Source organism: Nycticebus coucang, chromosome 22 (assembly GCF_027406575.1).
Source record: "Nycticebus coucang isolate mNycCou1 chromosome 22, mNycCou1.pri, whole genome shotgun sequence".
Lineage (NCBI taxonomy): Eukaryota > Metazoa > Chordata > Mammalia > Primates > Lorisidae > Nycticebus > Nycticebus coucang.
Window position 1 is genome coordinate 42,196,069 of NC_069801.1, and position 27,106 is coordinate 42,223,174.

The window sequence follows — 27,106 nt, forward strand, 5'->3', positions numbered from 1 at the left end:
ATCACAGCTCACAGCAACCTCAACTCTTGGGCTTAAGCAATGCTCTTGCCTCAGCCTCCCAAGTAGCTGGGACTACAGGCACCTGGCTATTTTTTTTGTTGTTGCAATTGTCATTGTTTTAGCTGGACTGGGCCATGTTCGAACCTGCCAGCCTTGGTGTATGTGGCCCTACTCACTGAGCTGTGGGTGCCACCATGTTTTCCAGTTTCTAGTCAGGATGTCTGCCTTGGTATAGGATGTGACTTAACTTATCAACAAACATAATACCAGCTAGTCAAATCTATTTGAAATAAAAAAGCCACTAGTACATATAAATTAAAAAGAAAAAGTCGAGCTGAAGCTATCTTGATATTCTAATGAGCAGGCCTATCTACAGAAGCTTTTTTTTTTTTGCAGTTTTTGGCCGGGGCCAGGTTTGAACCTACCACCTCCGGTATATGGGGCTGGCGCACTACTCCTTGAGCTACAGGCGCCACCCTACAGAAGCTTTTTTAATAAAGCAAAACTGGGTGGCGCCTGTGGCTCAGTGAGTAAGGTGCCGGCCCCATATACCGAGGGTGGCGGGTTCAAACCTGGCCCCGGCTGAACTGCAACCAAAAAATAGCTGGGTGTTGTGGCGGGCGCCTGTAGTCCCAGCTACTCGGGAAGCTGAGGCAAGAGAATCGCTTAAGCCCAGGAGTTGGAGGTTGCTATGAGCTGTGTGATGCCACGGCACTCTACCGAGGGCCATAAAGTGAGACTGTCTCTACAAAAAAATAAAGCAAAACCAACACCTTGGATTTTAATTGGAAAACCCAGTTTCAAATTCCTAGTCCCGCAAAAAAGCAGAAACATTTAAAATGATATTAAGAATGTCAAATCACTTGGAATGTGTTACCTTTGTATAATATGTTAAAAAATTAGTTAATTCAAATTTCTCAAGTAAATTCTATAAAATGGTTTCTATTCTAGTAATTTTCACTGTTAGGAAATGTTATGAGTCTACAGTAGTAACTTGCTTACCTTAAACACCTCTTCTGGATTTGAATTGTGTGTTGAAGTCCTGATCCTAAGTACTTCAGAGTAACCTGATTTGGAGACAGGGCCTTTACAGAGGTAATAAGGTTAGTAAGAGGTGACAGGGTGGGCTCCAATCCAGTATAATTTGTGATCTTATAAAAAGAAAATATTTGAAGACAGACATCATATAGGGATGTCATGGGAACATGAAGATGGCCATCTACAAAGCTAAGGAGTGAAGCATGAAACAGATCTTTCCTTCACAGCCCTTAGAAGGAATTCACCCTGCCAACATCTGAATTTTATTTTACTCTCAAACTATGAGACTGAGGGAAAGAAATTCTCATAACCTTTGCAAGAGTGCAGCCATTTTAGAAAATCACATCAAAAACCAATAATCCCTTCCCCAGATTCCTGGAGTGCCTAAAAGCCAGCGTTCCTGTAAACACCCTACCCATATCCCTGACCCTAAGGATACGCCCAAAATCCAGACTGCTCTAGACAAGAGCCCTGGGCTACCCCGGGGTGGTACTCCTGCTCACTTTCCCGTTTCAACTATACTGATAAGGCTAAGAAAAGTTTTGCAACTGTATGGAAGTAAAGTCTTTCCTTGTCCCTGGACTGCCTCCTTTCTTGCAAACCCCTCACCCCGGTTCTATGCCAGAACCTCTCAGAAACAATAAACTTATTTGTGTGGTATTTTGTTAGCAGCACTACTCAACTAATAAAACAACATAGAGTGAGACCTTATTATGGTAATTAGAAGTTTACCAATTAAAGTCCATGGCTGAGGGCGGCGCCTGTGGCTCAGTCGGTAAGGCGCCGGCCCCATATACCGAGGGTGGCGGGTTCAAACCCGGCCCTGGCCAAACCGCAACCAAAAAATAGCCGGGCGTTGTGGCGGGCACCTGTAGTCCCAGCTGGTCGGGAGGCTGAGGCAAGAGAATCGCTTAAGCCCAGGAGTTGGAGGTTGCTGTGAGCTGTGTGAGGCCACCACACTCTGTACAGAGGGCCATAAAGTGAGACTCTGTCTCTACAAAAAAAATAAATAAATAAAAAATAAAGTCCATGGCTGAAACAACTACAGAATCTTTCTTTTTCTTCTTTTAGGGAATTAGTTCCTTCAAGGTGGAAGGATCACTTGAAGTCAGGAGTTTGAAACTAGCCTGAGAAAGAACCAGACCGCCCTCTCTAGACTAAAAATAGAAAAAAAAAATTAGCTGGGTGTGGTGGTGTACACATGTATGAAAGCACATGTGGTGAAAATAAGATAGAGTCTGTCAGGCTAGGCAAACAAGAAACAGCTGGCCTGGTTATTTTAGATCCTATGCAATCTTTACCTCCGTTGTAAATTTAGCTCCCACCCTAAAGGTACCCATCTTGAATAGTTCAGAAACGTTAATTTAGGAAACTGATGTTTGAAATGGAAAAGTTGTAATACATTGTCACTGATATGCACTGATTATTATTTAAAATAAAAGTTAACGAGGTCTTTGCCTTGAACCTTTATGTATAAAACTATGATTCTAGAAATGGAAGAACAGAACAGTCTTGGAATATCTACTCTCACTGTTCTCTAGAATCTCTGGCCTTCTGACAAATGAAGTTTGGTGGAACTATCTCTGTCCCCGCATATTGGCTGACAGTGACAGGCAGCTAGATCCTCCTTATTCAGTTGCTTGGGATGCTGAGGCAGGAAGATCGCCTGAGCCCGGGAGTTTGTGGTTGGAGTAAACTATGATGACACCACTGCAACTAGCCCTAGCAACAAGGTGATACTGTCAAAAAGGAAGGAAGGGAGGGAGGAAGAAAGGGTGTTACACATGCTGGCTTCAAACTTTTTTTTTTTTTATAAATCTAAGAGAGTCTCACTTTGTCGCCTTTGGTAAAGTGCCGTCGCATCACAGCTCACAGCAACCTCCAGCTGTTGGGCTTAGGTGATTCTCTTGCCTCAGCCTCCCAAGTAGCTGGGACTACAGGTGCCTGCCACAATGCCCGGCTATTTTTTGTTGTTGTTGCACTTTGGCCGGGGCCAGGTTTGAACCCTCCGCCCTCAGTATATGGGGTCAGCGCCCTACTCACTGAGACACAGGCACGGCCCACAGCTTCAAACTCTTATCCTCAAGCAATTCTGCCTCAGCTTTCTGAGTAACTGGGTAGCAGATGTGTGCCATCATGCCCAGCTAGTATCTCTCTTTATTAATATATACAGAGTTGTCCATAGGCTGGTATAGAAGGAAAGAAACCTCCTACTCTCCAGATCTTCTCAGATTCTACTCAGATTGATAAGGAAAGTTACTTATTTGCTTCTAAATTGCATGAATACTATACAAACTTAAAATTTACCCCTAATCTGAATTAAATGTACTATCTTCCAAAATAGAAATAAACCCGATTTTTAGATGATTACTTAATTTTACTAAAAAGAAAAATTATCTGCTATTTTGCAGATAAATTATACTACATGCTTTAAGAAAAATGATTCTTAAATACACTCAGTTAAGTACATTGTGCAGGATATTTAGAAAAAATTTTGAAGGAAGGGGTGGCGCCTGTGGCTCAGTCGGTAGGGCGCCGGCCCCATATACCGAGGGTGGCGGGTTCAAACCCGGCCCCGGCTGAACTGCAACCAAAAAACAGCTGGGCGTTGTGGCGGGCGCCTGTAGTCCCAGCTACTCGGGAGGCTGAGGCAAGAGAATCGCTTAAGCCTAGGAGTTGGAGGTTGCTGTGAGCTGTGTGATGCCATGGCACTCTACCGAGGGCCATAAAGTGAGACTCTGTCTCTACAAAAAAAAAAAAAAAAAAATTTTGAAGGAAGATCTCTTTAATAGCTGCTCAAAAAACAGAATTATATGAAAAACTAAATATGCAAATCTCTGAAGTTGAAACAAACTTAAAAATTTGTGCAATGCTACTAGTTTGGTAACCCAGGAATGTCACTAGTAAACTAATAAGGAAAGAAAAAAGCTAGATACTTTATTAGTACAGTCTTTTAAAAAAAACAATGTCATTACCAAGAAAATAATAAGCATATTTATAGTTGCCTATTTTCAGGGATTGAAAATCTGTTTTGAGGCTCAGCACCTGTGGCTCACGCGGCTAAGGTGCCAGCCACATACACCTGAGCTGGCAGGTTCGAATCCAGCCTGGGCCCACCAAACAACAATGATGGCTGCAACCAAAAAAATAGCCAGGCATTGTGGCCAGTGCCTGTGGTCCCAGCTACTTGGGAGGCAGAAGCAGGAGAATTGCTTGAGCCCAGAAGTTGAAGGTTGCTGTGAGCTGTGATGCCAAGGCACTCTACCCAGGGCGATAGCTTGTGCTGTCTCAAAAAAAAAAAGAAAAGAAAAGAAAATCTGTTTTGAAACAGAAAACAGATTCTCTATAACTAGAAATGCTTAGACCTGGGCGGCGCCTGTGGCTCAGTCAGTAAGGCACTGGCCCCATATACCGAGGGTGGCGGGTTCAAACCCGGCCCTGGCCAAACTGCAAACCAAAAAAAAATAGCCGGGCGTTGTGGCGGGCGCCTGTAGTCCCAGCTACTCGGGAGGCTGAGCCAAGAGAATCGCTTAAGCCCAGGAGTTGGAGGTTGCTGTGAGCTGTGTGAGGCCACGGCACTCTACCGAGGGCCATAAAGTGAGACTCTGTCTCTACGAAAAAAAAAAAAAAAAAAAAAGAAATGCTTAGACCTTAGTCTACAAATTATCTGTATACTTAATTCTTCTGTATCTTGGATATCTCTACCAGGCATCTATGACCCTTCAGATGACCCCAGAGAAGGGAACACGGAGCTTTCTGTCTGCACTACACAAGCCTTTCCTAATACACATGTTTAATTAAGTTAGGAAAAAAAAAGTTTCCTGTGAGCAAACCAAATATTTTGGATATAAATGCTATCTAAGTCATTAATGCGACCAAAGGTTTTCTATGTAAATAAGTTTCGGTTACTTATAATAATATACTGAAAAGGCCTAGTGGCTCATACCTGTTTTACTAGCACTTTGGGAGGCCAAAGCAGTAGCATTGGTTGAGCTCAGGAGTTCAAGACCACGCCAAGCAAGAGCAAGACCAAGACCTTGTCTCTACTAAAAATAGAAAAATTAGCCGGACATGGCAGTGGGCACCTGTAGTCCCAGCTACCTGGGAGGCTAAGGCAGAGGATCACTTAAATTCGGGAGCTTGAGGTTGCTGTGAGCTAGGGTGATGCCACAGCACTGTAGCCTGGGGAAACAGAGTGAAACTGTCTCAAAATAAATAAATAAATATATATATACCTTAAGTCAACTAGTTAAAACTTAATATATGCAAGACCCAGCCAGGCACCACAGCTCACGCCTATAATCCTAACACTATTAGAAGAGCAAGGCAGGGGCGGCGCCTGTGGCTCAGTGAGTAGGGCGCCGGTCCCATATGCCGGAGGTGGCGGGTTCAAACCCAGCCCTGGCCAAAAAAAAAAAAAAAAAAAAAGAGCAAGGCAGGTGGAATGCTTGCGCTCAGGAGTCCAGCCTGAGCAAGAGTGAAACCCCATTTCCTTTTTTTTGAGACAGAGTCTTACTTTATTGCCTTCAGTAGAGTGCTGTGGCATCATAACTCACAGTAACCTTCAACTCCTGGGCTTAAGGGATTCTCTTGTCTCAGCCCCCGAGTAGCTGGGACTACAGGCACCCACCACAACGCCCAGCTTTTTTTTTTTGGTTGTAGTCATCATTGTTGTTTGGCAGGCCCAGCCTGGGCTTAAACCTCCACCTTTGGTGTATGTGGCTGGGGCCCTAGCTGCTAGAGCTACAGGAGCCAAGCCGTGAAATCTCATTTCTAAAAATACCCGGGCATGGTGGTGGGCACCTGTGATCTCAGCTAATTGGGAGGCTGAGATAAGCGTCCAAGAGTTTGAGGTTGCCATGAGGTATGACAAATGGCACTCTACCAAGGGCAATGAAGTAAGACTTTGTCTCAAAAAAAAAAAAAAAGTATATATATATGTATATATATATATGAATATTTTTTTAAGTTTTTTTTTTATTTTTAATTTCAGCTTCCTTATTCATTCTTCTTCATTTGAAGTACTCTTTTTTGTTGTTCATTTTCTTCTTCCTCTGGCGATACTCTGTCCCGCTGTTTTTGATGTTAGTAGAGACGGGGTCTTACTCCTGCTCACTGCTGTTCATACAGGTCTCAAACCTCTGAGCTCAGGCAATCCACCTGCCTCGGCCTCCCACAGCACTGGGACTACAGGCATGAGCCACCATGCCCGGCCTATATATAAGAATTTTAATACATGGCTCTAACAATAGGCTAGTAGAAATAATTTAAAAGTACCAATCAGAGCAGCACCTGTGGCTCAGTGAGTAGGGCACTGGCCCCATATACCGAGGGTGGTGGGTTCAAATCCAGCCCCGGCCAAACTGCAACAACAACAAAAAATATATAAAAATAAAAGTACCAATCATACACATGATGAATCTTCCTTTCAAAACTGAACAAAGAACAATTCTTTAGCATGCTTGTCAGGGAAAAAATGAGAAGTTTTGAAGTAGTTTTGGATAAAGAGGGCCTTACAAATTATACTTCTGAGTCAGTTATGCATAAACATTTTAATAGGTACCTGGAATTCAGGCTTCCCCAAGCCAGGAAGTAGCTTTATAGTATGATATAAGTAAATTTCACAAAGCTGGATAATCTAATAAAATTCCCTTTTCCTCAAGCCAAACACATACTTTTGGTGACTATCTAGAAAATAAGAAATTTCGGGCGGCGCCTGTGGCTCAGTGAGTAGGGCGCCGGCCCCATATGCCGAGGGTGGCGGGTTCAAACCCAGCCCCGGCCAAATTGCAACAAAAAAAAAAAAAATAGCCGGGCGTTGTGGCAGGCGCCTGTAGTCCCAGCTGCTTGGGAGGCTGAAGCAAGAGAATCGCGTAAGCTCAAGAGTTAGAGGTTGCTGTGAGCTGTGTGATGCCACGGCACTCTACCTGAGGGCGGTATGTGAGACTCTGTCTCTACAAAAAAAAAAAAAAAAGAAAATAAGAAATTTCCAGATTCATGCTGCCTGCTGGGCTCTATCACCTATTATGATATCCTATTATAATCAAGGACTATCACTAAGGACTTCCTATTAATTCCTTACTTGCATTCTTAGGATTAAAACAAAAAACACGGTGGGGCCTATGGCTCAAAGGAGTAGGGTGCCGGCCCCATATGCCGGAGGTGGCGGGTTCAAAACCCAGCCCTGGCCAGAAACTGAAAAAACAAATAAACAAACAAACAAACAAACAAAATATATATATGCAAGCAAAAGTTTTCTTAGGGTATTATCAACAAGCAAACATTATCTAGCTATATAAATACTTCCAATACACTGCCTCCTAGTATATCTGCTGCCAATAAAAAGTCTGAGGCAAACTCCTGGCACCAAATAAAAGTAGGAAGTTGTTTCATTGGCATTTCTGTGTAGGTCAAACTATGGCCACAGAGAAGTATACTCTAGATTGAATCATGAATGTACAGAGATCTTTAAACTATGTCATTGATATTATTCTTACACCACATAAAAGTCATGTTACAACTTGCACTGGAGAGCTGCTGAAATAGAGGCTATTTTTCTTTCTTTTTTTTTTTTTTTTGGTTACAGTTCAGCCGGGGCTGGGTTTGAACCTGCCACCCTCGGTATATGGGGCCGGCGCCTTACCGACTGAGCCACAGGCGCCGCCCCTAGAGGCTATTTTTCAAGAAACTTCTACCAAGGCTCCACACCTATAGCACAGTGGTTATGGCACCAGACACATACACTGAGGCTGGTGGGTTTGAACCTGGACAAGGCCAGCTAAAACAACAATGATAACTGCAACAAAAAAGAAATAGCCTGACGCCTGTAGTACTAGCTACTTGGGAGGCTGAGGCAAGAGAATTGCTTAAGCTCAAGAGTTTGAGATTGCTGTGAGCTGTGACACCATGACACTCTACTGAGGGTGACATAGTGAGACTCTGTCTAAAAAAGAAAAAAAAAAAAGAAGCTTTTAGCAAATAATTTTTACAAATAAGACTCTATGCTGGTTCGGTGCCTGTAGCTCAAGCAGCTAGGGCACCAACCACATAAACTGGAGCTGGCAGGTTCGAATCTAGCCCAGGCCCACCAAATAACGACAACAGCACAACAACAAAAAATAGCTGGGCACTGTGGCAAATGCCTGTAGTCCCAGCTACTTGGGAGGCTAAGGCAAGAGAATCCCTTAAGCCCAAGAGTTTGAGGTTGCTGTGAGCTGAGACGCCATGAAACTACCCAGGGTGACAGCTTGAGACGCTTTCTCAAAAAAAAAAAAAAGACTCTATGCTTAAACTGCACAATTCTAGAGCATAAGCAGCATTTCCACTGTTCATAAATGTGATCACCTTATGTGAGCTCTTTATTAATTTAGGATATATTTCATGGCTCAGCGCCCGTAGCACAGGGGTTACAGTGCCAGCCATACACCCAGGATGGTGGATTCAAACCCAGCCTGGGCCTGCTAAACGACGACAACTGCAACAAAAAAATAGCCAGGCATTGTGGCGGGTGCCTGTAGTCCCAGCTACTTACTCGCTTAAGCCCAAGAGTCTGAGGTTGCTGTGAGCTGTGAAGCCACAGCACCCTACTGAAGGCAACATAGTGGGATTGTCTCAAAAAAAAAAAAAAAAAAAAAATTGGGCGGTGCCTGTGGCTCAGTGAGCAGGGCGCCGGCCCTGTATGCTGAGGTTGGCGGGTTCAAACCCAGCCCCGGCCAAACTGCAACAAAAAAATAGCCGGGCGTTGTGGTGGGCGCCTGTAGTCCCAGCTACTTGGGAGGCTGAGGCAGGAGAATCGCCTAAGCCCAGGAGTTGGAGATTGCTGTGAGCTGTGTGACGCCACGGCACTCTACCCGAGGGTGGTACAGTGAGACTCTGTCTCCACAAAAAAAAAAAAAAAAAATTTAGGATATATTCCATATCCCTTCTCAAACTGAATTTTTAGAAAAATTACTCTTTAGTCATTTATCTGTCAAACACATGGAAAACACAATAGAATCAGAAGGTACTATCACCAAATATGTTGCTTTGTAAAAGGTCAGATCTTACATTTTCAAAATGGTCCTTGTGCTCTCGTTCTTTATATTTTATAATACAGCAACACCCCCTTCACAACGACTGGTTATCATGTTACCGATTTCTGTCCATGTATCTGAATGAGGGTTATAAACTTCAACTGAGTCCAATGTACTTGGGGCCAAGAAATCATGGCTGGAAGATCGACCTCCAGAAACATACAGAAGACCATTGACTGCCACAACACACATGCCTGCTCTTGGCACTTTCATTGAGGCAACTTCAACCCACTTTTCCTGGTTAAGAAAAAAAAATAAATAAATATGTTAGCAGTGTTATAAAATCATACTAGAAAAAACTGCTGAGAAATCAGATATTCCAGTTCTTCTTACGTATCTAAAACTCACAATCTAGTCAGATAAGTATATATCTGATAAGTATAGAAAAGTTTTTAAATGAACTTTAAATGAACAAAGTAAATTTAGATGAAAGTAATCAAAAACATGTTTGATTATAACACATGATCAGGAGATGATCCAGAAATCATAAATAGGCCAATATTCCAAGAAATTACTTCTATATAAAAAAATAAATAAGGGGTGGCGCCTGTGGCTCAAGGAGTAGGGCGCTGGTCCCATATGCCAGAGGTGGCGAGTTCAAACACAGTCCCGGCCAAAAAATAAAAATAAAAAATAAATAAATAAATAAAATAAATAAATTACTTCTATAGAATACACATAGGTGATATACTCAAAAAATAAAACAAAAGAACCATAATACTCCAAGAAGAAAGCTTATATATCAAAGAGCTTTTAAAAACCTTTATGATATGGGCGGCTCCTGTGGCTCAGCGGGTAGGGCGCCGGTCCCATATGCCGGAGGTGGCGGGTTCAAACCCAGCCCCGGCCAAAAAAAAAAAAAAAAAAAACCTTTATGATAGGGGTGTGCCTGTAGCTCAGTGGGAAGGGTGCCAGCCATATAAACCAGAGCAGACAGGTTCCAACCTGGTCTGGACCAGCTAAACAACAATGACAACTGCAACAAAAAAATAGCCTTGGGTACCTATAGTCCCACCTACTTGGGAGACTAAAGCAAGAGCATTGCTTAAGCCCAAGAGTTTGAGGTTGCTGTGAGCTGTGATGCCACAGCACTCTACCAAGGGCAACATAGTGAGACTCTGTCTCAAAAACAAACAAACAACAACAAAAAAAAACAAAAACCTTTATGATAATGGCAAATACTGCTTGAGAAATGTTGACCAAAGTGTCTACCTGTATTGCTGCACCTGCCATTTTAATTTCTTCCCAAAGTACTGCCGGTTTTCTACAGTACACCACATCCTTTAAGGTCCCCCATATTTATGCCTCCACTATCACTGTACTTCCATAACATTCCTTTTTTTTTTTTTTTAAATAGAGTCTCACTTTGTCACCCTAGAATGCCGTGGCATATAGTTCACAGCAACCTCAAACTCTTAGGCTCATGTGATCCTCTTGCCTCTACCTCCTGAGTACCTGGGACTACAGGTGCCCACCACAATCACTGGCTATTTTTAGAGACAGGGGTCTCGCTTTAGCTCAGGCCAGTCTCCAACTTGTGAGCTCAGGCGATCCACCCAGTTCAGCCTCCCAGAGTGCTAGGATTACAGGCCTGAGCCATGGTGCCTGGCTATAGCCTATTTTTGTATAGCCTGAGAACAACGATTTTTTTCACTTTAAAGATTATTTTTTTAGGGCGGCGCCTGTGGCTCAGTCAGTAAGGCGCCGGCCCCATATACCGAGGGTGGCGAATTCAAACCCGGCCCCGGCCAAACTGCAACCAAGGAATAGCCGTGCGTTGTGGCGGGCGCCTGTAGTCCCAGCTACTCGGGAGGCTGAGGCAAGAGAATCGCTTAAGCCCAGGAGTTGGAAGTTGCTGTGAGCTGTGTGAGGCCACGGCCTCTGCCGAGGGCCATAAAGTGAGACTCTGTCTCTACAAAAAAAAAAAAAAAAAAAAAAAGATTATTTTTTTAGGGCTTGGGAAGCTGAGGCAAGAGAATCGCTTGTGCCTGAGAGTTTGAGGTTGCTGTGAGCTGTGACACCACGGCACAATTACCTAGGGTGACAAAGTGAGACTCTGTCTCAAAAAAAAAAAAAACACCCCAGGTGTTATGGTGGGCACCTATAGTCCCAGCTACTGGGGAAACTGAGGCAAGAGAATCGCTTAAGCCCAAGAGTTTGAGGTTGCTGTGAGCTGTGATGCCACGCACCCTACCGAGGGCGACATAGTGAGATTCTGTCCCCTCCCCCAAAAAAGAAAATACAAAGAATATTACCCCCCCAAAAAATTACCAGAGATAAAGAAAACCATGACTGAAAAAGCATCAATTGATCTAGAAGACATAAAAATCTGAATGTGTACACACCTAATAACAAAGCTTCAGAATCTATTAAGCAAAACCTGACTAAAATGAAAGGAGAAAGAGACAAATCCATAATTACAGAGGGATAAACACTCCCTTTTTAGAAACTGACAGAAAAATTGGGCAAGTCAGACAGGTTAGAGAAGACTTTAATAACACTAAAAACTGGCTCAGCACCTGTAGCTCAGCAGCTAGGGCACCAGCCACATGCACTGGAGCTAGCAGGTTCAAATACAGCCCAGGCCTGCCAAACAACAATGACAACCATGACCAAAAAAAAAAAACAAAATAGCTGGGCGAGGGCGGCGCCTGTGGCTCAAAGGAGTAGGGCACTGGCCCCATATGATGGAGGTGGCGGGTTCAAAACCAGCCCCGGCCAAAAACTGCAAAGAAAAAAAAAAAATAGCCGGGGTGTTGTGGCAGGCATCTGTAGTTCCAGTTACTTGGGAGACTGAGGCAAGAGAATCTCTTGAGTCCAAGAGTTTGAGGTTATTGTGAGCTGTGACACCACAGCACTCTACCCGGGGTGACACAGTGAAACTGTCTAAAAAAATTATAAAAAAAAACACTAAATACCAACGTGACCTAATGCACTTTACAACACTGTACACAACAACAACAAAATAAGACAATCTTTTTAGATGCATGTGAAAGATTTAACAAGACAGAAACAATACAAAATATGTTCTCTGATCATAACAATTAAATTATAAATCAATAAAACCTGAGAAAAATCGACACATATTTTTATTTATTTATTTATTTGAGACAGAGTCTCATTATATTGACCTAGGTAGAGTGCTGTGGCGTCACAGCTCATAGCAACCTCAAACTCTAGGGCTTAAGCAATTCTCTTGCCTTAGCCTTCTAAGTAGCTGGGACTATAGGCGCCTGCCACAGTGCCTGTCTATATTTTGGTTGTAGTTGTCATTGTTGTTTTAGCAGTCCTGGGCCGGGTTCTAACACGCCAGGCTGAGTATATGTGGCCGTTACCCTACCCACTGTGCTATGGGTGCCACCTACATATATATATATATTTTTTTTTTGAGACAGAGCCTCAAGCTGTCGCCCTGGGTAGAGTGCTGTGGCATCACAGCTCACAGCAACCTCCAACTCCTGGGCTTAAGCGATTCTCTTGCCTCAGCCTCCCAGGTAGCTGGGACCATAGGTACCCGCCACATTGCCCGTTTATTTTTTTTGGTTGCAGCTGTCATTGTTGTTTGGTGGGCCCAGGCTGGATTCGAACCTACCAGCTCAGGTGTATGTGGCTGGTGCCTTGGCCGCTTGAGCCACAGGCACCAATCCTCACCTACATATTTTTAAATTAAGTAATATACTTCTAACAACCGATTGGTCCAAGAAAAAATTACCAGAGATAGGCTGGGCTCCATGGCTCACGCCTGTAATCCCAGCACTTGGGAGGCCACGGTGGGTAGACTGCCTGAGCTCACAAGTTTGAGACCAGCCCAAGCACAAGCAGACCCTGTCTCTAAAAAATGGCTGGACATTGTGGTGGGTGCCTGTAGTGCAAGCTACTTGAGAGGGTGAGGCAAGAAAATCGCTTGTGCCCTAGAGTTTGAGGTCGCTATGAACTAAAATGCCAAGGCACTCTACTGAGGGTGACCAAATAAGCCTCTGTCTCAAAGAAGAAAAAAAAATTACCAGAGAAATTAGAAAATATTTCAGGATAAATGCTAATGCAACAACATAACAAAATGTGTGCGATGCAGTAGAAGTAGTACTTGAAGAAAATTTAGGGGTGGTGCCTGTGGCTCAAGGAGTAGGGTGCCGGTCCCATATGCCGGAGGTGGCAGGTTCAAACCTAGCCCCGGCCAAAAACCACAAAAAAAAAAAAAAAAAAAAAAGCATCAAGAAAATTTATAGTTTATATTATAGAAAAAGAAAGGTCTAAAATCAGTCATCTAAGCTTCTACTTTAAGAATCTAGAAAAAGGCTTGGTGCCCATAGCACAGTGGTTACAGTGCAGGCCACATGCACTAAGGCTAACGGGTTCGAACCCAGCCCAGGCCAGCTAAACAACAATGACAACTGCAACCAAAAAACAGCCAGGTGTTGTGGTGGGTGCTTGTAGTACCATCTACTTGGGAGGCTAAGGCAAGAGAATCACGTAAGCCAAAGAGTTTAAAGTAGCTGTGAGCTGTGATGCCACAGCACTCTCCCGAGGGTGACATAATGACACTGTGTTTCAAAAAAAAAAAAAACACAAAGAGCAAATTGAATCCAAAACAAATTAGAAAAGGGAAAAAAATAAGAGAAATCTACAAAACAGAAATGGACAATCAATAGGAAAAAAAAAAACGGCACCAGAAGTTGGTTCTTTGAAAGAGCTGCACAAATGATCAATATCATGATTGAAAAAGAGTACATCAAAAAAAAAAAAAAGAAAAGAAAAAAAGTACATCAGTGTAGATCTTACAGACATTAAAAGAATGCTAGGATACTATACATTTGAAATCACCCAACCTACCTCTTCAAAGGAATATTTTTCTACAGTATGAAGAGCATCTTGTGTCTCATTCCACCCTCCAATAGAATAGATGCAGTCATTGAGTGCAGCCACCCCAAGATAGGCTCTTCTGGTTCCCATGGGAGGAAGTGGAGACCATCGCTTAGAAAGTGGATCATAAACTTCAAAAGAACGAAGCTCTACTCCTTCATTGCTGATGCCCCCAATGACATAAATTAAACCTGCAAATGGAATATTTTTGTTCAGATTCTATAGAAAGTAAGATACAAATGAGGGCAGCACCTGTGGCTCAGTGAGTAGGGTGCTGGCCCCATATACCGAGGGTGGCAGGTTCAAACCCACCCCAGCCAAACTGCAACAAAAAAAATACCCAGGCGTTGTGGCGGGCACCTGTAGTCCCAGCTACTCGAGAGGCTGAGGCAGGAGAATCGCCTAAGCCCAGGAGTTGGAGGTTGCTGTGAGCTGTGTGATGCCATGGCACTCTACGGAGGGCAATAAAGTGAAACTCTGTCTCTACAAAAAAAAAAAAAAAAGAAAAAGAAAAGAGCAACAACAAAAAAATCAGGGCTTGGCACCTGTAGTTCAAGCCGCTAAGGTGCCAGCCACATACACCACAGCTGGTGGGTTTGAATCCAGCTGGGGCCTGCAAACAACAATGACAACTACAACCAAAAAAAGTGGGTGCCTGTAGTCCCAGCTGCTTGGGAGGCTGAGGCAAGAGAATTGTTTAAGCCCAGGAGTTGGAGGTTGCTATGAGCATAAAAAATAATAATAATAATAATTAAAGTGTTTGAAATAGATAATTTCCAAAATGCCTCTCTAACTATGATTTTAGGTAGGAAGATAATAAATATAAAACAACTAAAAAACACTATACTATTTTTTTCTTTTTTTTTTTTGAGACAGAGTCTCACTATGTCACCCTTGGTAGAATGCTGTGGCGTCACAGCTCACAGGAACGTCAAACTCTTGGGCTTAAGAGATTCTCTTCCCTCAGCCTCCCAACTACCCAGGACTACGGGCACCCACCATAATGCCTGGCTATTTTTTTTGTTGTTGCAGTTGTCATTGTTGTTTAGCTGGCCCAGGCCAGGTTCGAACCCGCCAGCCTCAATCTATGTGGCTAGCGCCGTAACCACTGTGCTACAGGCACCGAGTCTAAAAAACACTATAATATTAAACAATAAAATATAGTCTGTATCATGTAATTTGAACAATCAAATGCTAGTGCAAATTGGAGACAGTAACCACAAAGCAGAAGAAACTTGAGCTGAAAACACAGCAGGCTAAGCTGTCATACAACAATGGGCAGGTTGCTTCCTATTCCACATGTGCTTATAAATTAACTCTCCAATCCTGGACAGAGAATCAGCTTCCATTTAAGAGTTTATGGGTGGCATCTGTGGCTCAGTGAGTAGGGCGCTGGCCCCATATACCTAGGGTGGCGGGTTTGAACCTGGCCCCGGCCAAACTGCACCAAAAAAATAGCTGGGCATTATGGTAGGCGCCTGTAGTCCCTGCTATTTGGGAGGCTGAGGCAGAAGAATCGCCTAAGCCCAAGAGCTGGAGGTTGCTGTGAGCTGTGACACCACAGCCCTCTACCGAGGGTAACAAAGTGAGACTCTGTCTTTAAAAAAATAAAATAAAATAAAAAAGAGTTTACCACCTATGTCTCAATGTATAGTAGACAATTAAAATAATGTTTGTGTATCAATTTATTTATTATTATTATTATTTTATTGAGACAGAGTCTCACTTTGTTGCCCTGAGTAGAGTGCTGTAGCATCACAGCTCACAGCAACCTCAAATTCTTGGGCTTAAGCAATTCTCTTGCCTCAGTCTCCGAACTACAGGCACCCACCACAACGTCTAGGTATTTTTTTGTTGTTGTATTTAGCAGCCCTGGTGCATGTGGCTGGCGTCCTACCAGCTGAGCTACAGGCGCCACCTATGTATAACTTTAATATGCAACATTTTTCAAATTGGTCACACTTTTTTTTTTTTGAGACACAGAGTCTTACTCTGTCACCCTGGCTGGAGTGCAGTGACATGATCATAGCTCACTACAGCCCTGAACTTTGTCACAGATTATAATCTATGTGGGCCAGGCATGGTGGCTCACACCTATAATCCCAGAACCCTGAGAGAACAAAGGAAAAGCACTGCTTAAGGCCAGAAGTTTAAGATCACCTTGGGCTACACAGTGAAACCTCATTTATGTAAGAAATTTTTAGGGCTGGGCGCAGTGGCTCACTAGCACTTTAATCCTAGCACTCTGGGAGGCCAACTGGGTGGATTGCCTGAGCTCACAGGTTTGAGACCAGTCTGAGCCACAGCAAAACCCATCTTTAAAAATAGCCGGGCAGCTTGGCGCCTATAGGACAGTGATTATGGCACCAGCCACATGCTCTGAGGCTGGCAGGTTCCAGCCCGGCTTGGGCCAGCTAAGTATCAATGACAACTGCAACAAAAAAAATAGCTGGGTGTTGTGGTTGGCACCTGTAGTCCCAGGTGCTCAGGAGGCTGAGTCAAGAGAACTGCTTAAGCCCAAGAGTTTAAGGTTGCTGTGAGCTGTGATGCCACAGCACTCTACCAAGGGGGACATAGTGAGATTCTGTCTCAAAAAAAAAAAAAAAAAAATTTAGCTGGGCATGATGTGTGCCTGCAGTCCTAGCACTCTGGGAGGCTGAGGCAGGTGGACTGCCTGAGCTCAGGAGTTCAAGACCAGTCTATTTTTCTACTAAAAATAATAATAAAAAAAAGAAATAGCTGAGGATAGTAGCAGGTACCTATAGTCCCAGCTACTCAGGAGGCTGAAGCAAGAGAATCTCTTGAACCAAAGAGTTTGAGGTTGCTGTGAGGTATGATGCCACAGCACTCTACCCAGGGTGACAGAGTGAGACTTTGTCTCAAAAAGAGAAAAAAAGAAAAAGGAAAATACGTACATAGTATATGCATTTTTTCTACGTGGAATGAATTACAATGTACTTTGTTCTTTTTTTCTCAACTGTTCATAAAGAACTTATGCAATGTACTTTGTAAAAAAAAAAAAATACAACACCGAAGAAGCCTCTTAAGTAGAGATTGTGAAAATTTATTTATTTATTTATTTATTTATTTTTGAGAGAGTTTCAAGCTATCACCCTCAGTAAGGTACTGTGGCATCATAGCTCACAGCAACCTCAAACTCTTGGGCTTAAGCCATTCTCTTGCTTCAACCTCCCAAGTAGCTGGGACTACAGGCGCCTGCCACGGCACCTGGCTATTTTTTGGTTCTAGTTGTCATAGCTGTTTGGCAGGCCCGGGCTGGATTCAAACCTGCCAGCTCAGGTGTATGTGGTTGGTGCCCTAGCCACTTGAGCTACAGGCACTGAGCCAAGATTGTGAAAATTGCTTTTGATATTCCCTCACTACTTAAGAAATATTTACTCAGATGGGGCAGGCACAGTAGCTCATGGCCTGTAATTTTAGCACTTCATGAGGCTGAGGCAGGAGGATTATTTCAGGCCAGCCTTTAAGAGCAGAATGGATAACACAGTGAGACCCTTGTCTCTACAAAAAAAAAAAAAAAAAGGGGCGGCGCCTGTGGCTCAGTGAGTAGGGCGCCGGCCCCATATGCCGAGGGTGGCGGGTTCAAACCCGGCCCCGGCCAAACTGCAACAACAAAAAAAATAGCCAGGCGTTGTGGCGGGCGCCTGTAGTCCCAGCTACTCAGGAGGCGGAGGCAAGAGAATCGCGTAAGCCCGAGAGTTAGAGGTTGCTGTGAGCCGTGTGATGCCACAGCACTCTACCTGAGGGCGGTACAGTGAGACTCTGTCTCTACAAAAAAAAAAAAAAAAAAAAATTAGCCAGTATAGGGGCACATATCTATAGTCCCAGCTAGTCCAGAGGCTGAGGCAAGAGGATCACTTAGCCCAGGAGTTTGAGGTTGTGGTGAGCTATTATGATGCTACTGTACTCTAGCCTGGGTGACATTTCAACAGCTTATTTTGCTAGTCAGGTATTTGTGTTTATCTGGAATTTTTAATTCCCATTGTATTTACTTTGGAAAATATCAATTTTTTTTTTTTTTTTTTTTTTTTTTTGTAGAGACAGAGTCTCACTTTATGGCCCTCCATAGAGTGCCATGGCTTCACACAGCTCACAGCAACCTCCAATTTCTGGGCTTAAGCAATTCCCTTGCCTCAGCCTCCCGAGTAGCTGGGGACTACAGGCGCCCGCCACAACGCCCGGCTATTTTTTGGTTGCAGTTTGGCCGTGGCTGGGCCTGAACCCACCACCCTTGGTATATGGGGCCGGCACCCTACCGACTGAGCCATAGGCGCCGCCCATGGAAAATATCGATTACATTGACAATACAGAAAGAGAGGTCAATGATGAGAGATAAAAAGCAGAACCTCTATAGTGCTAATGTCAGTCATTCGATATTAACAGACCTAAAATATATTTTATGAAAATAAAGCCTCAGGCTCGGCGTCTATGGCTCAAGTGGCTAAGGGTGCCAATCATATACACCTGAGCTGGCGGGTTTGAATCCAGCCCAGGTCCGCCAAACAACAATGACAGCTGCAACCAAAAAATAGCTGGGCGTTGTGGTGGGTGCCTGTAGTCCCAGCTACTTGGGAGGCAGAGACAGGAGACTTGCTTGAGCCTAGGAGTTGGAGGTTGCTGTGAGCTGTGATACCATAGCACTCTACCCAGGGCAACAGCTTGAGGCTCTGTCTCAAAAAAAAAGAAAAGACAGCCTCAAACTTGAACAGTTTCTTCAGAAACCATACAGGGCGTGTGTGTGTATATGTGTGTGTGTGTGTGTGTATGTGTGTGTATATATATATATATATATACACTTTGGATACAGAGTCTGATTTTGTTGCCCTCAGTAGCATGCCATGGCATCGAAGCTCACAGCAACCTCAAACTCTTGGGCTCAAGTGATTCTCTTACCTCAGCCTCCCAAATAGCTGGGACTACAGGCACCTGGCTATTTTCAGAGACAGGGTCTTGTTCTTGCTCAGGCTGGTTTGACTCCTGGGCACAAGCAATCCACCCGCCTGTGCTAGGATTACAGGTGTGAGCCACCTCTCTCAGCTTCAGAAATTGTATTTTGAGGGAAAATATTTCTAAAGTGATTACCTTGTATTTCACAGCACCCAAAGTAATAGCGTGACACAGCCATGTTGCCAACTATTTCCCATTTATTTTCATCAGGATCAAATCGTTCAATGGTGTTTCCTATCTCAGATCCAACCCATCCACCTGTAACCAAATAGAAAAATGTTTTATTTCTGAGCTAAAGGAATCAAAGACCTTAGAAAATATCTAATCCAAATACTTCATATTATGAAAGCATATCACATGGACTAGAGAGGTTATTTGTTCCAAAATCATATAACAAGTTAGAATTTGATGAGTAGAACTCTGGTCTTTTAATCTCCCATTTTCATTAGAGACTAAAACAAAACAAAAACAAAACTTCAACCTACTACATGGGAAATAGGATATTTTGCAAAACTACTTTGTTTTTTTAACAGTCTCACTCTGTGTCCTGGGTAAAGTGCTGTGGCGTTGTAGTCCACAACAACCTCAAACTCTTGAGCTCAAGAGATCCCATTGTGGGCAGCGCCTGTGGCTCAGAGGGGTAGGGTGCCGGTCCCACATGCCAGAGGTGGTGGGTTCAAACCCAGCCCTGGCCAAAAAAAAAAAAAAAAAAAGAGATCCCATTGCCTCAGCCTCCTGAGCAGCTGGGACTACAGGGTGCTCACCACAATGTCCAGTTATTTTTAGAGACAAGGTCTTCCTCTTGCTTAGCCACCAAGCCAAGCCCAAAACTACCTTTTGAAATGACTTCTACATATTCAGAATGGTTGTCCTAATCAAGGACACCTCTAAGCCTAATGAGAGTATACTGTGTATTTAGTATAATTTCAGGAACTTCAAAAAGGTCCTTCATCTCCGTGATAACATTTCCTTACCACTCTCTAATTATTGAAATTGAAACTTTTTTTTTTTGTAGAGACAGAGTTTCACTTTATGGTCCTCGGTAGAGTGCCATGGCATCACACAACTCACAGCAACCTCCAACTCCTGGGCTTAAGCGATTCTCTTGCCTCAGCCTCCCAAGTAGCTGGGACTACAGGCGCCCGCCACAACGCCCAGCTATTTTTTGGTTGCAGTTCAGCCGGGGCCGGGTTTGAACCCGCCACCCTCGGTATATGGGACCGGCACCTTACCGACTGAGCCACAGGCGCCGCCCCAAAATTGAAACTTTTTAATGATAATTTTAGATATAACTATAAAATGAAAATATTTGTGGGAGTAATCAAACATAAGGCTAAATTCACACTGAGTTAAGTGATATTTTTTCCATAATAGATCTTGATGGGGGGAGGACACTGAGTCCCATACAGTGAATTGAATAAAGAGTGATAAGGAAAAAATAAGGGATGCTGGGGAGGCTGTGGGCTATGTCAACTTACAATTTTCTCTAGGAACAACCTTGTTTGTAACATTTATTATACTGATAATTAAAGAAATAGAATCACTTACTTAAAATTATTTACTGAATCTGCAACAATGAAAATAATTTAGTGCATAACTTCTTTTTGGTAGCTTTTCAATATGCATTTTCTTCTACCAGACATAATTAAGCCACTATAGAGAGTGGTAGAAATGTTATATACTTAATTAAAATTAAACATGAGATTTAACTAGTCAGCTAAAGTGTTCCATTGGACATCTTATCTAATTTTATCTCTAGTAATACAATTTTGAGAATAAGAATTGTAAGAGCTGATGAGTGCATGTACAGCACGCTCCACAAGTTTGTGATGACAGGCCTTGCACTGGTCAAGGAAAGTATGAGTGACCAGCAGGTTGGCTGGTTGGAGGTCTACCACCTACCCCACTAGCCCCTGACCACAGGTACTCAAGTCTTCCTATGCCATGGATGGACAGCCCAGGGGTACTCCCTCTATCCTTATTCCCCTGCCCACCCTTGCCCCCAAAATCCTGCCCAGACCCCTCTATCATTCCTTGCCAGCTCCCAAAGCATGCGGATTATAAAGCAAGTCAGTTCAAAAAAAAAAAAAAGAAGAATTTACAAAGGGAGGGAAAGAACATCTCTAAAATAATCAGAACACAAGAATTTAAATAATATTAGCTATCTTTAAATTGAACAACATAATTACCCAAAGCATAGATAGCCCCATAAGACACACACACTCCTAAGCCACAGCGGGGATGATTCATTGAAGCTACAGTTGTCCACTGTTTAGTAACTGGATCGTAGCATTCAGTACAGTCAAAAATCATCGAATCCTTTTCACCTGAGTTAAATTAAAGAAACACATATCAGAAGAATTAGTGAAAAATGCTAATAGACTAGCACCATAATACAATATTCAGTAGCATTCTCTATTGTTACAAATATAATCATTACGTCTGATTTTATACTATTCATTAAAATTAATTTGCTTAGCAAGCATTATTTTGAATCTATAGCATTGTCATTTATTAAATGTCACTTATAAAACAAAGGGGCACAATTTTCCCATTATCTATTTTGTTTCTGAGACAGTCTCACTCTGTCACAATAGGTAGAATACCTTTAACTAGAGTCTCACTCTGTCACCTTGGTGGTGTCACCATAGCTCACAGCAACCTCAAACTCTTAGGCTCAAGCAATCCACCTGCCCTGGCCTCCCAGAGTGCTAGGATTATAGGTGTGAGCCACCACGCCTGGTCCCTAATTCCTTTTTTTAAACAGATTCAACAAACTGATTCTAAAATTTTTATGAAAAGTACAAAGGGCTTAGAATAGCCAAGCACTCCCAAAAAAGACTAATGAGAGAGAAATAACCATATCCTATATCAAGACCTATGATAGACTGGCTCGGCACCCAGAGCACAGTGGTTACGGCACCAGCCACAGACACGGAGGGTGGCGGGTTTGAACCTGGCCAGCGAAAACAACAATAACTATAACAGAAAGTAGCCGAGCGTTGTGGTGGGTGCCTGTAGTCCCAGCTACTTGACAAGCTGAGGCAAAAAAATCGCTTAAGCCCAAGAGTTTGAGGTTGCTGTGAGCTGTGATGTCACAGCACTCTACCAAGGGAGACATAGGAAGACTCTGTCTCAAAACAAAAAAAAGGACCTATGATAGAGGCTTGGTGCTGTAGCACAGTGGTTATAGCACCAGCCACATACACCAAGGCAGGCGGGTTCAAACCCGGCCCAGGCCAGCTATACAACAATGACAACTGCAACAAAAAATAGCTGGGCGTTGTGGCGGGCACCTATAGTCCCAGCTGCTTGGGAGGCTGAGGCAAGAGAATCGCTTAAGCCCAAGAGCTTGAGGCTGCTGTGAGCTGTGCCACCATGGCACTCTACTGAGGGCGACATGACACTGTCTCAAAAAAAAAAAAAAAACACCTATGATAGAGCTATAGTAATTAAGATAAGAATAGACAGAATAATGGAACAGAAAAGAAAATTCAGTAACAGAGACTTACATATATGATTACTTGATAGATGACAGAGTTAGCTCTGCAGAACAGTGGGTAAACAACAGTAATTTATGCTGGGAAAATTGGTTATGTCGGGAGAAAAATGAAACTGACCGATTCCCTACTTTGTATTATCTATACAAAACCAAGTCCAGGTAGAATACTAACATAAATGTGAATGGAAAAACTATAAAATTCAGTAAGAACATAAAGGTATGAATATTCTTAAGACTCTGGAGTAGGGGGTGGCACCTGTGGCTCAGTGAGTAGGGTACCAGCCCCATATACTGAGGGTGGTAGGTTCGAACCCGGCCCCAGCCAAACTGCAACAACAACAAAAAAATAGCCAGGTGTTGTGGCAGGCGCCTCTAGTCCTAGCTACTCAGGAGGCGAAGCAAGGGAATCGCCTAAGCCCAAGAGCTGGAGGTTGCTGTGAACTGTAATGCCACGGCACTCTACCAAGGGTGACAAAGTGAGACTCTGTCTCTAAAAAAAAGAAAAAAAAAAAAAAAAGCGGGGGGCAGCACCTGTAGCACCTGAGTAGGGCACTGGCCCCCTATGCTGAGGGTGGCGGGTTCAAACCCAGCCCCGGCCAAACTGCAACAAAAAAACAGCCGGGCGTTGTGGCGGGCGCCTGTAGTCCCAGCTGCTTGGGAGGCTGAGGCAAGAGAATCGCTCTAAACCCAAGAGTCAGAGGTTGCTGTGAGCCGTGTGACGCCACGGCACTCTACCCGAGGGCGGTACAGTGACACTCTGTCTCTACAAAAAAAAAAAAAAAAAAAAAGAAAGAAAGACTTTGGAGTAGGGAAAGATTTTTTTTTATCACTTCCCACATGTTGTCACGACTAAATTACGCTATAGAAATTAAGTATGTCGGGCAGCGCCTGTGGCTGAAGGAGTAGGGCGCCAGCTGCATATACAGGAGGTGGTGGGTTCAAACCTGGCCCCGGCCAAAAACTGCAAAAAAAGAAAAAAGAAATGAAGTATGTCTTATACAATTCCACTGCTGGAAGTTTTTCTTTTTTTGGTTTTTGGCTGGGGTTAGGTTTGAACCCGCCACCTCCGGCATATGGGACCGGCGCCCTATTCCTTGAGCCACAGGCGCCACCCATGCTGGAAGTTTTTAATGGGTTTATTCCAGACTTCACCACATGTACCTTTTTGCTGATTCTATTATTTATCCTTTCATTATAATAAATCTTAGATGTGAGAACAATCACATGCTACTTGACTAAATAATTAGTAGAAAAGTCCTATAGGTCCTTTTAGTAAATCTCTAAAGGGTAGTATTGGCGAACCCCAATATAACTACAAATTTATAAAACAGATAATATTTTATTTATTTATTTTTTGAGACAGAATCTCAAGCTGTTGCCCTGGGTAAAGTGCTGTAGCATCACAGCTCACAACAACCTCAAACTCTTGGACTTAAGCAATTCTCTTGCCTCATTTTCCCAAGTAGCTGGGACTACAGCCACAATGCCTGGTTATTTTTAGAGACAAGGTCTCATTCTGGCTCAGGCTGGTCTTGAACCTGTGAGCTCAGGAAATCCACCTGCCTCAGCCCCCCAGAGTGCTAGGATTACAGGCATGAGTCACCATGCCCGGCTGTAAGGAGTTTATTGAGTACCTAATATATGCCAGATAAGGAAAAACTGGAAAAATTGTTTAGGTTTAAAGGATCACAACCACCTGGATAGTCAAGACTCAATCAGCAGGCCAGGCAAGGTACCTCATGCTGGTAATTCTAGCACTTTGGGAGGGTGAGGCAGGAGGATCACTTGAGGCTAAGAGTTTGAGGCTGTAGTTAACTGTGATCATGCCACCATACTTTAGCCTGGGCATCAGAGCAAGATCCTGTCTCCAAAAAAAAAAAAAGCTGAAGAAGAAAAATCAATCAGAAAACACTATTCAGCTAAATAATGATGTGATAAATTAGCACAATGTCAACTATATTGGGAGTCCTGGGAAGATACCATGTTCTGATCCTCTGTGTTCAATCAGGATAGAGACATAAACAATCTTATCGTTGGTGGACTTTTTATCTATCCGTTTTATTTTATTTTTTTTTTTGAGACAGAATTTCATTTTGTTGCCCTCAGCAGAGTACCCTGGTATTACAGCTCACAGCAACCTCAAACTCTTGGGGTCAGGCAATTCTCTTACCTCAGCCTCCCAAGTAGCTGGGACTACAGGCACTTGCCCCCATGCCTAACTATTTTTAGAGATGTCTTGCTCTGGCTCAGGCTGGTCTTGAACCCATTAGCTCAGGCAATCCACCCACCTTAACCTCCCAAGTGCTGGGATTACAGGTGTGAGCCACCTTGCCCAGCTATTTTTATCTATCCTTAAGAGAAAATAATAGCAAGATCATGGATCCAGTTTTTAAATAACCATGTTTATCTGCCATGGAAGCTGAGTTCAACAATAAGAGCAAAGTTATTCTCTGTTGAAGTTCTGGCTAGCACTGAGTATTTCAAACAGGTTTCATGCCAACCATCTTTTACAACTGAGAAAAAAATATATATATATTTTTGAGACAGGGTCTTGTTCTGTTATCCATGCTAATGGGCAATGGTGTCACTGTAACCTCAAACTCCTGGTCTCAAGCCATCCTACCACTCTAGCCTCCCAAATAGCTGGGACTACAGACATACGGCATCATACCCCACTAATTCTGCCACTTTTTAGTACAAATGGGATCTCACTTCTGCTCAGGATATTTTTTTTTTTTGAGACAAGAGTCTTACTATGTCACTCTAGGTAGAGTGCCATGGCATTACAGCTCATAGCAACCTCAAACTTGGGCTTAAGTGATTCTCTTGCCTCAGCCTCCCAAGTAGCTGGGACTACAGACGCCCACAACAATGCACGGTTATTTATTTATTTTTTGAGACAGAGCCTCAAGCTGCCACCCTGGGTAGAGTGCCGTGGCATCATAGCTCATAGCAACCTCCAACTCCTGGGCTCAAGCCAGTCTCCTGCCTCCGCCTCCCAAGTTGCTGGGACTACAGGCACCTGCCACAAGGTCTGGCTATTTTTTGGTTGCAGCCGTCATTCTTGTTTTGGTGGGCCCGGGCTCGATTCTAACCTGCCAGCTCAGGTGTATATGGCTGGTGCCTTAGCCACTTGAGCTACAGGCGCCGAGCCAAAAAATATGTTCCAGTTCCATCCATGTAAACATACCAGCTATGTTTTTTTTTTTTTAATTTTTTTTTTTAGTGACAGCGTCTCACTTTGTCACCCTCAGTAGAGTGCCGTGGCGTCATAGCTCACAGCAACCTCCAGCTCTTAGGCTTAGGCTATTCTCTTGCCTCAGCCTCCCAAGTAGCTGGGACTACAGGAGTCCGCCACAACGCCCGGCTATTTTTTTTTGCAGTTTGGTCGGGGCCGGGTTTGAATCTGCCACCCTCGGTATATGGGGCCGGCACCCTACTCACTGAGCCACAGGTGCCACCCTGCCCGGCTATTTTTTTGTTGCAGTTGTCACTGTTGCTTTAGCTGGCCTGGGCCCGGTTCCAACCCACCTGCCTTGCTGTATGTGGCCAGCATCCTCCCCACTGAGCTATGGGCGCCGCCTGCTCAGGCTATTCTTAAAACTCCTGGCCTCAAGTAATCCCCCTCTCTCAGATTCCCAAGTGCTAGGATTACTGGTGTGAGCCACCACACCTACCCCTGAATTATTTTTATAACTGAAGAAGTATTTTAAAGTTTGGCCAGGCACAGTGGCTCATGCCTGTAATCTTGGCTCTCTGAGAGTCTGCAGGAGAGGAATGTTTACGCTCAGGAGTTCAAGACCAGCCTGAGCAAGAGCAAGACTCCGTCTCTACTAAAAATTGAAAAATTAGCTGTGAGTTGTAGAGGGCATTTATACTCCTCCTAAGGCAGGAGAATTCCTTGAACCTAGGAGTTTGAGGTTGCTGTGAGGTAAGGCTGACGTCGCAGCACTCTAGCCTGGGCAGCAGAGTAAGACCCTGTCTCAAAAAACAAGTGGGGGGGGCAGCTCCTGTGCCTCAGTGGGTAGGGTGCCAGCCCCATATACCAAGGGTGGCAGGTTCATACGCCACTGCACTCTACCAAGGGCGATAAAGTGAGACTCTGTCTCTAAAAAAAAAAAAAATTCATAATGCAGCTTTCAGAATAAAAAAAATTTTATTATTGCTGGGCATAGTGGCTCATGCCTATAATCCTAGCATTCTGGGAGGCCGAGGTGGATGGATTGCCTGAGCTCACGGGTTTGAGACCAGCCTGAGCAAGAGTGAGACCCTGTCTCTAAAAATAGCCAGGTGTTAGGGCAAGTGTCTATAGTCCCAGCTAATTGCGAGGCTGAGGCAAGAGAATTACTTGAGCCCAAGAGTTTAAGGCTGCTATGAGGTGTAACACCATGGAACTCTACTGAGGGTGACAAGTGAGACTTTGCCTCAAAAAAAAAAAAAAAAAAAAATTTTTTTATCATACAATATTGATCTCATTTTTGGTGCCACATTTTAGAAATAACCTTTTTTTTTTTTTAGAGACAGAGTCTCTCTTTACTGCCCTTGGTAGAGTGCAGTGGCATAACAGTTCACAGCAACCTCCAGCTCTTGGGCTTAGGTAATTCTCTTGCCTCAGTCTCTTGAGTCACTGGGACCACAGACACCAGCCACAACGCCCAGCTATTTT

At 43.6% G+C, this 27,106-nt stretch overlaps 1 protein-coding gene across 13 annotated transcripts in view; it reads right to left on the bottom strand.

Annotated features, from left to right (window-relative positions):
* The window catches only part of IPP (intracisternal A particle-promoted polypeptide), a 189,008-nt gene that overhangs the window by 144,365 nt on the left and 17,537 nt on the right, over positions 1-27,106 (bottom strand). For 7 of the 13 annotated variants that reach the window (XM_053575287.1, XM_053575290.1, XM_053575289.1 and 4 more), the window contains 4 exons: positions 21,128-21,265; positions 19,074-19,196; positions 13,941-14,161; positions 7,002-9,347 (listed from right to left, as the gene is read on the bottom strand). In XM_053575287.1, coding sequence (XP_053431262.1) covers positions 9,123-9,347; positions 13,941-14,161; positions 19,074-19,196; positions 21,128-21,265 — 707 coding nt within the window. In that variant the 3' untranslated portion in view covers positions 7,002-9,122. The other 6 variants (XM_053575294.1, XM_053575292.1, XM_053575293.1 and 3 more) reach the window with 5 other exon arrangements.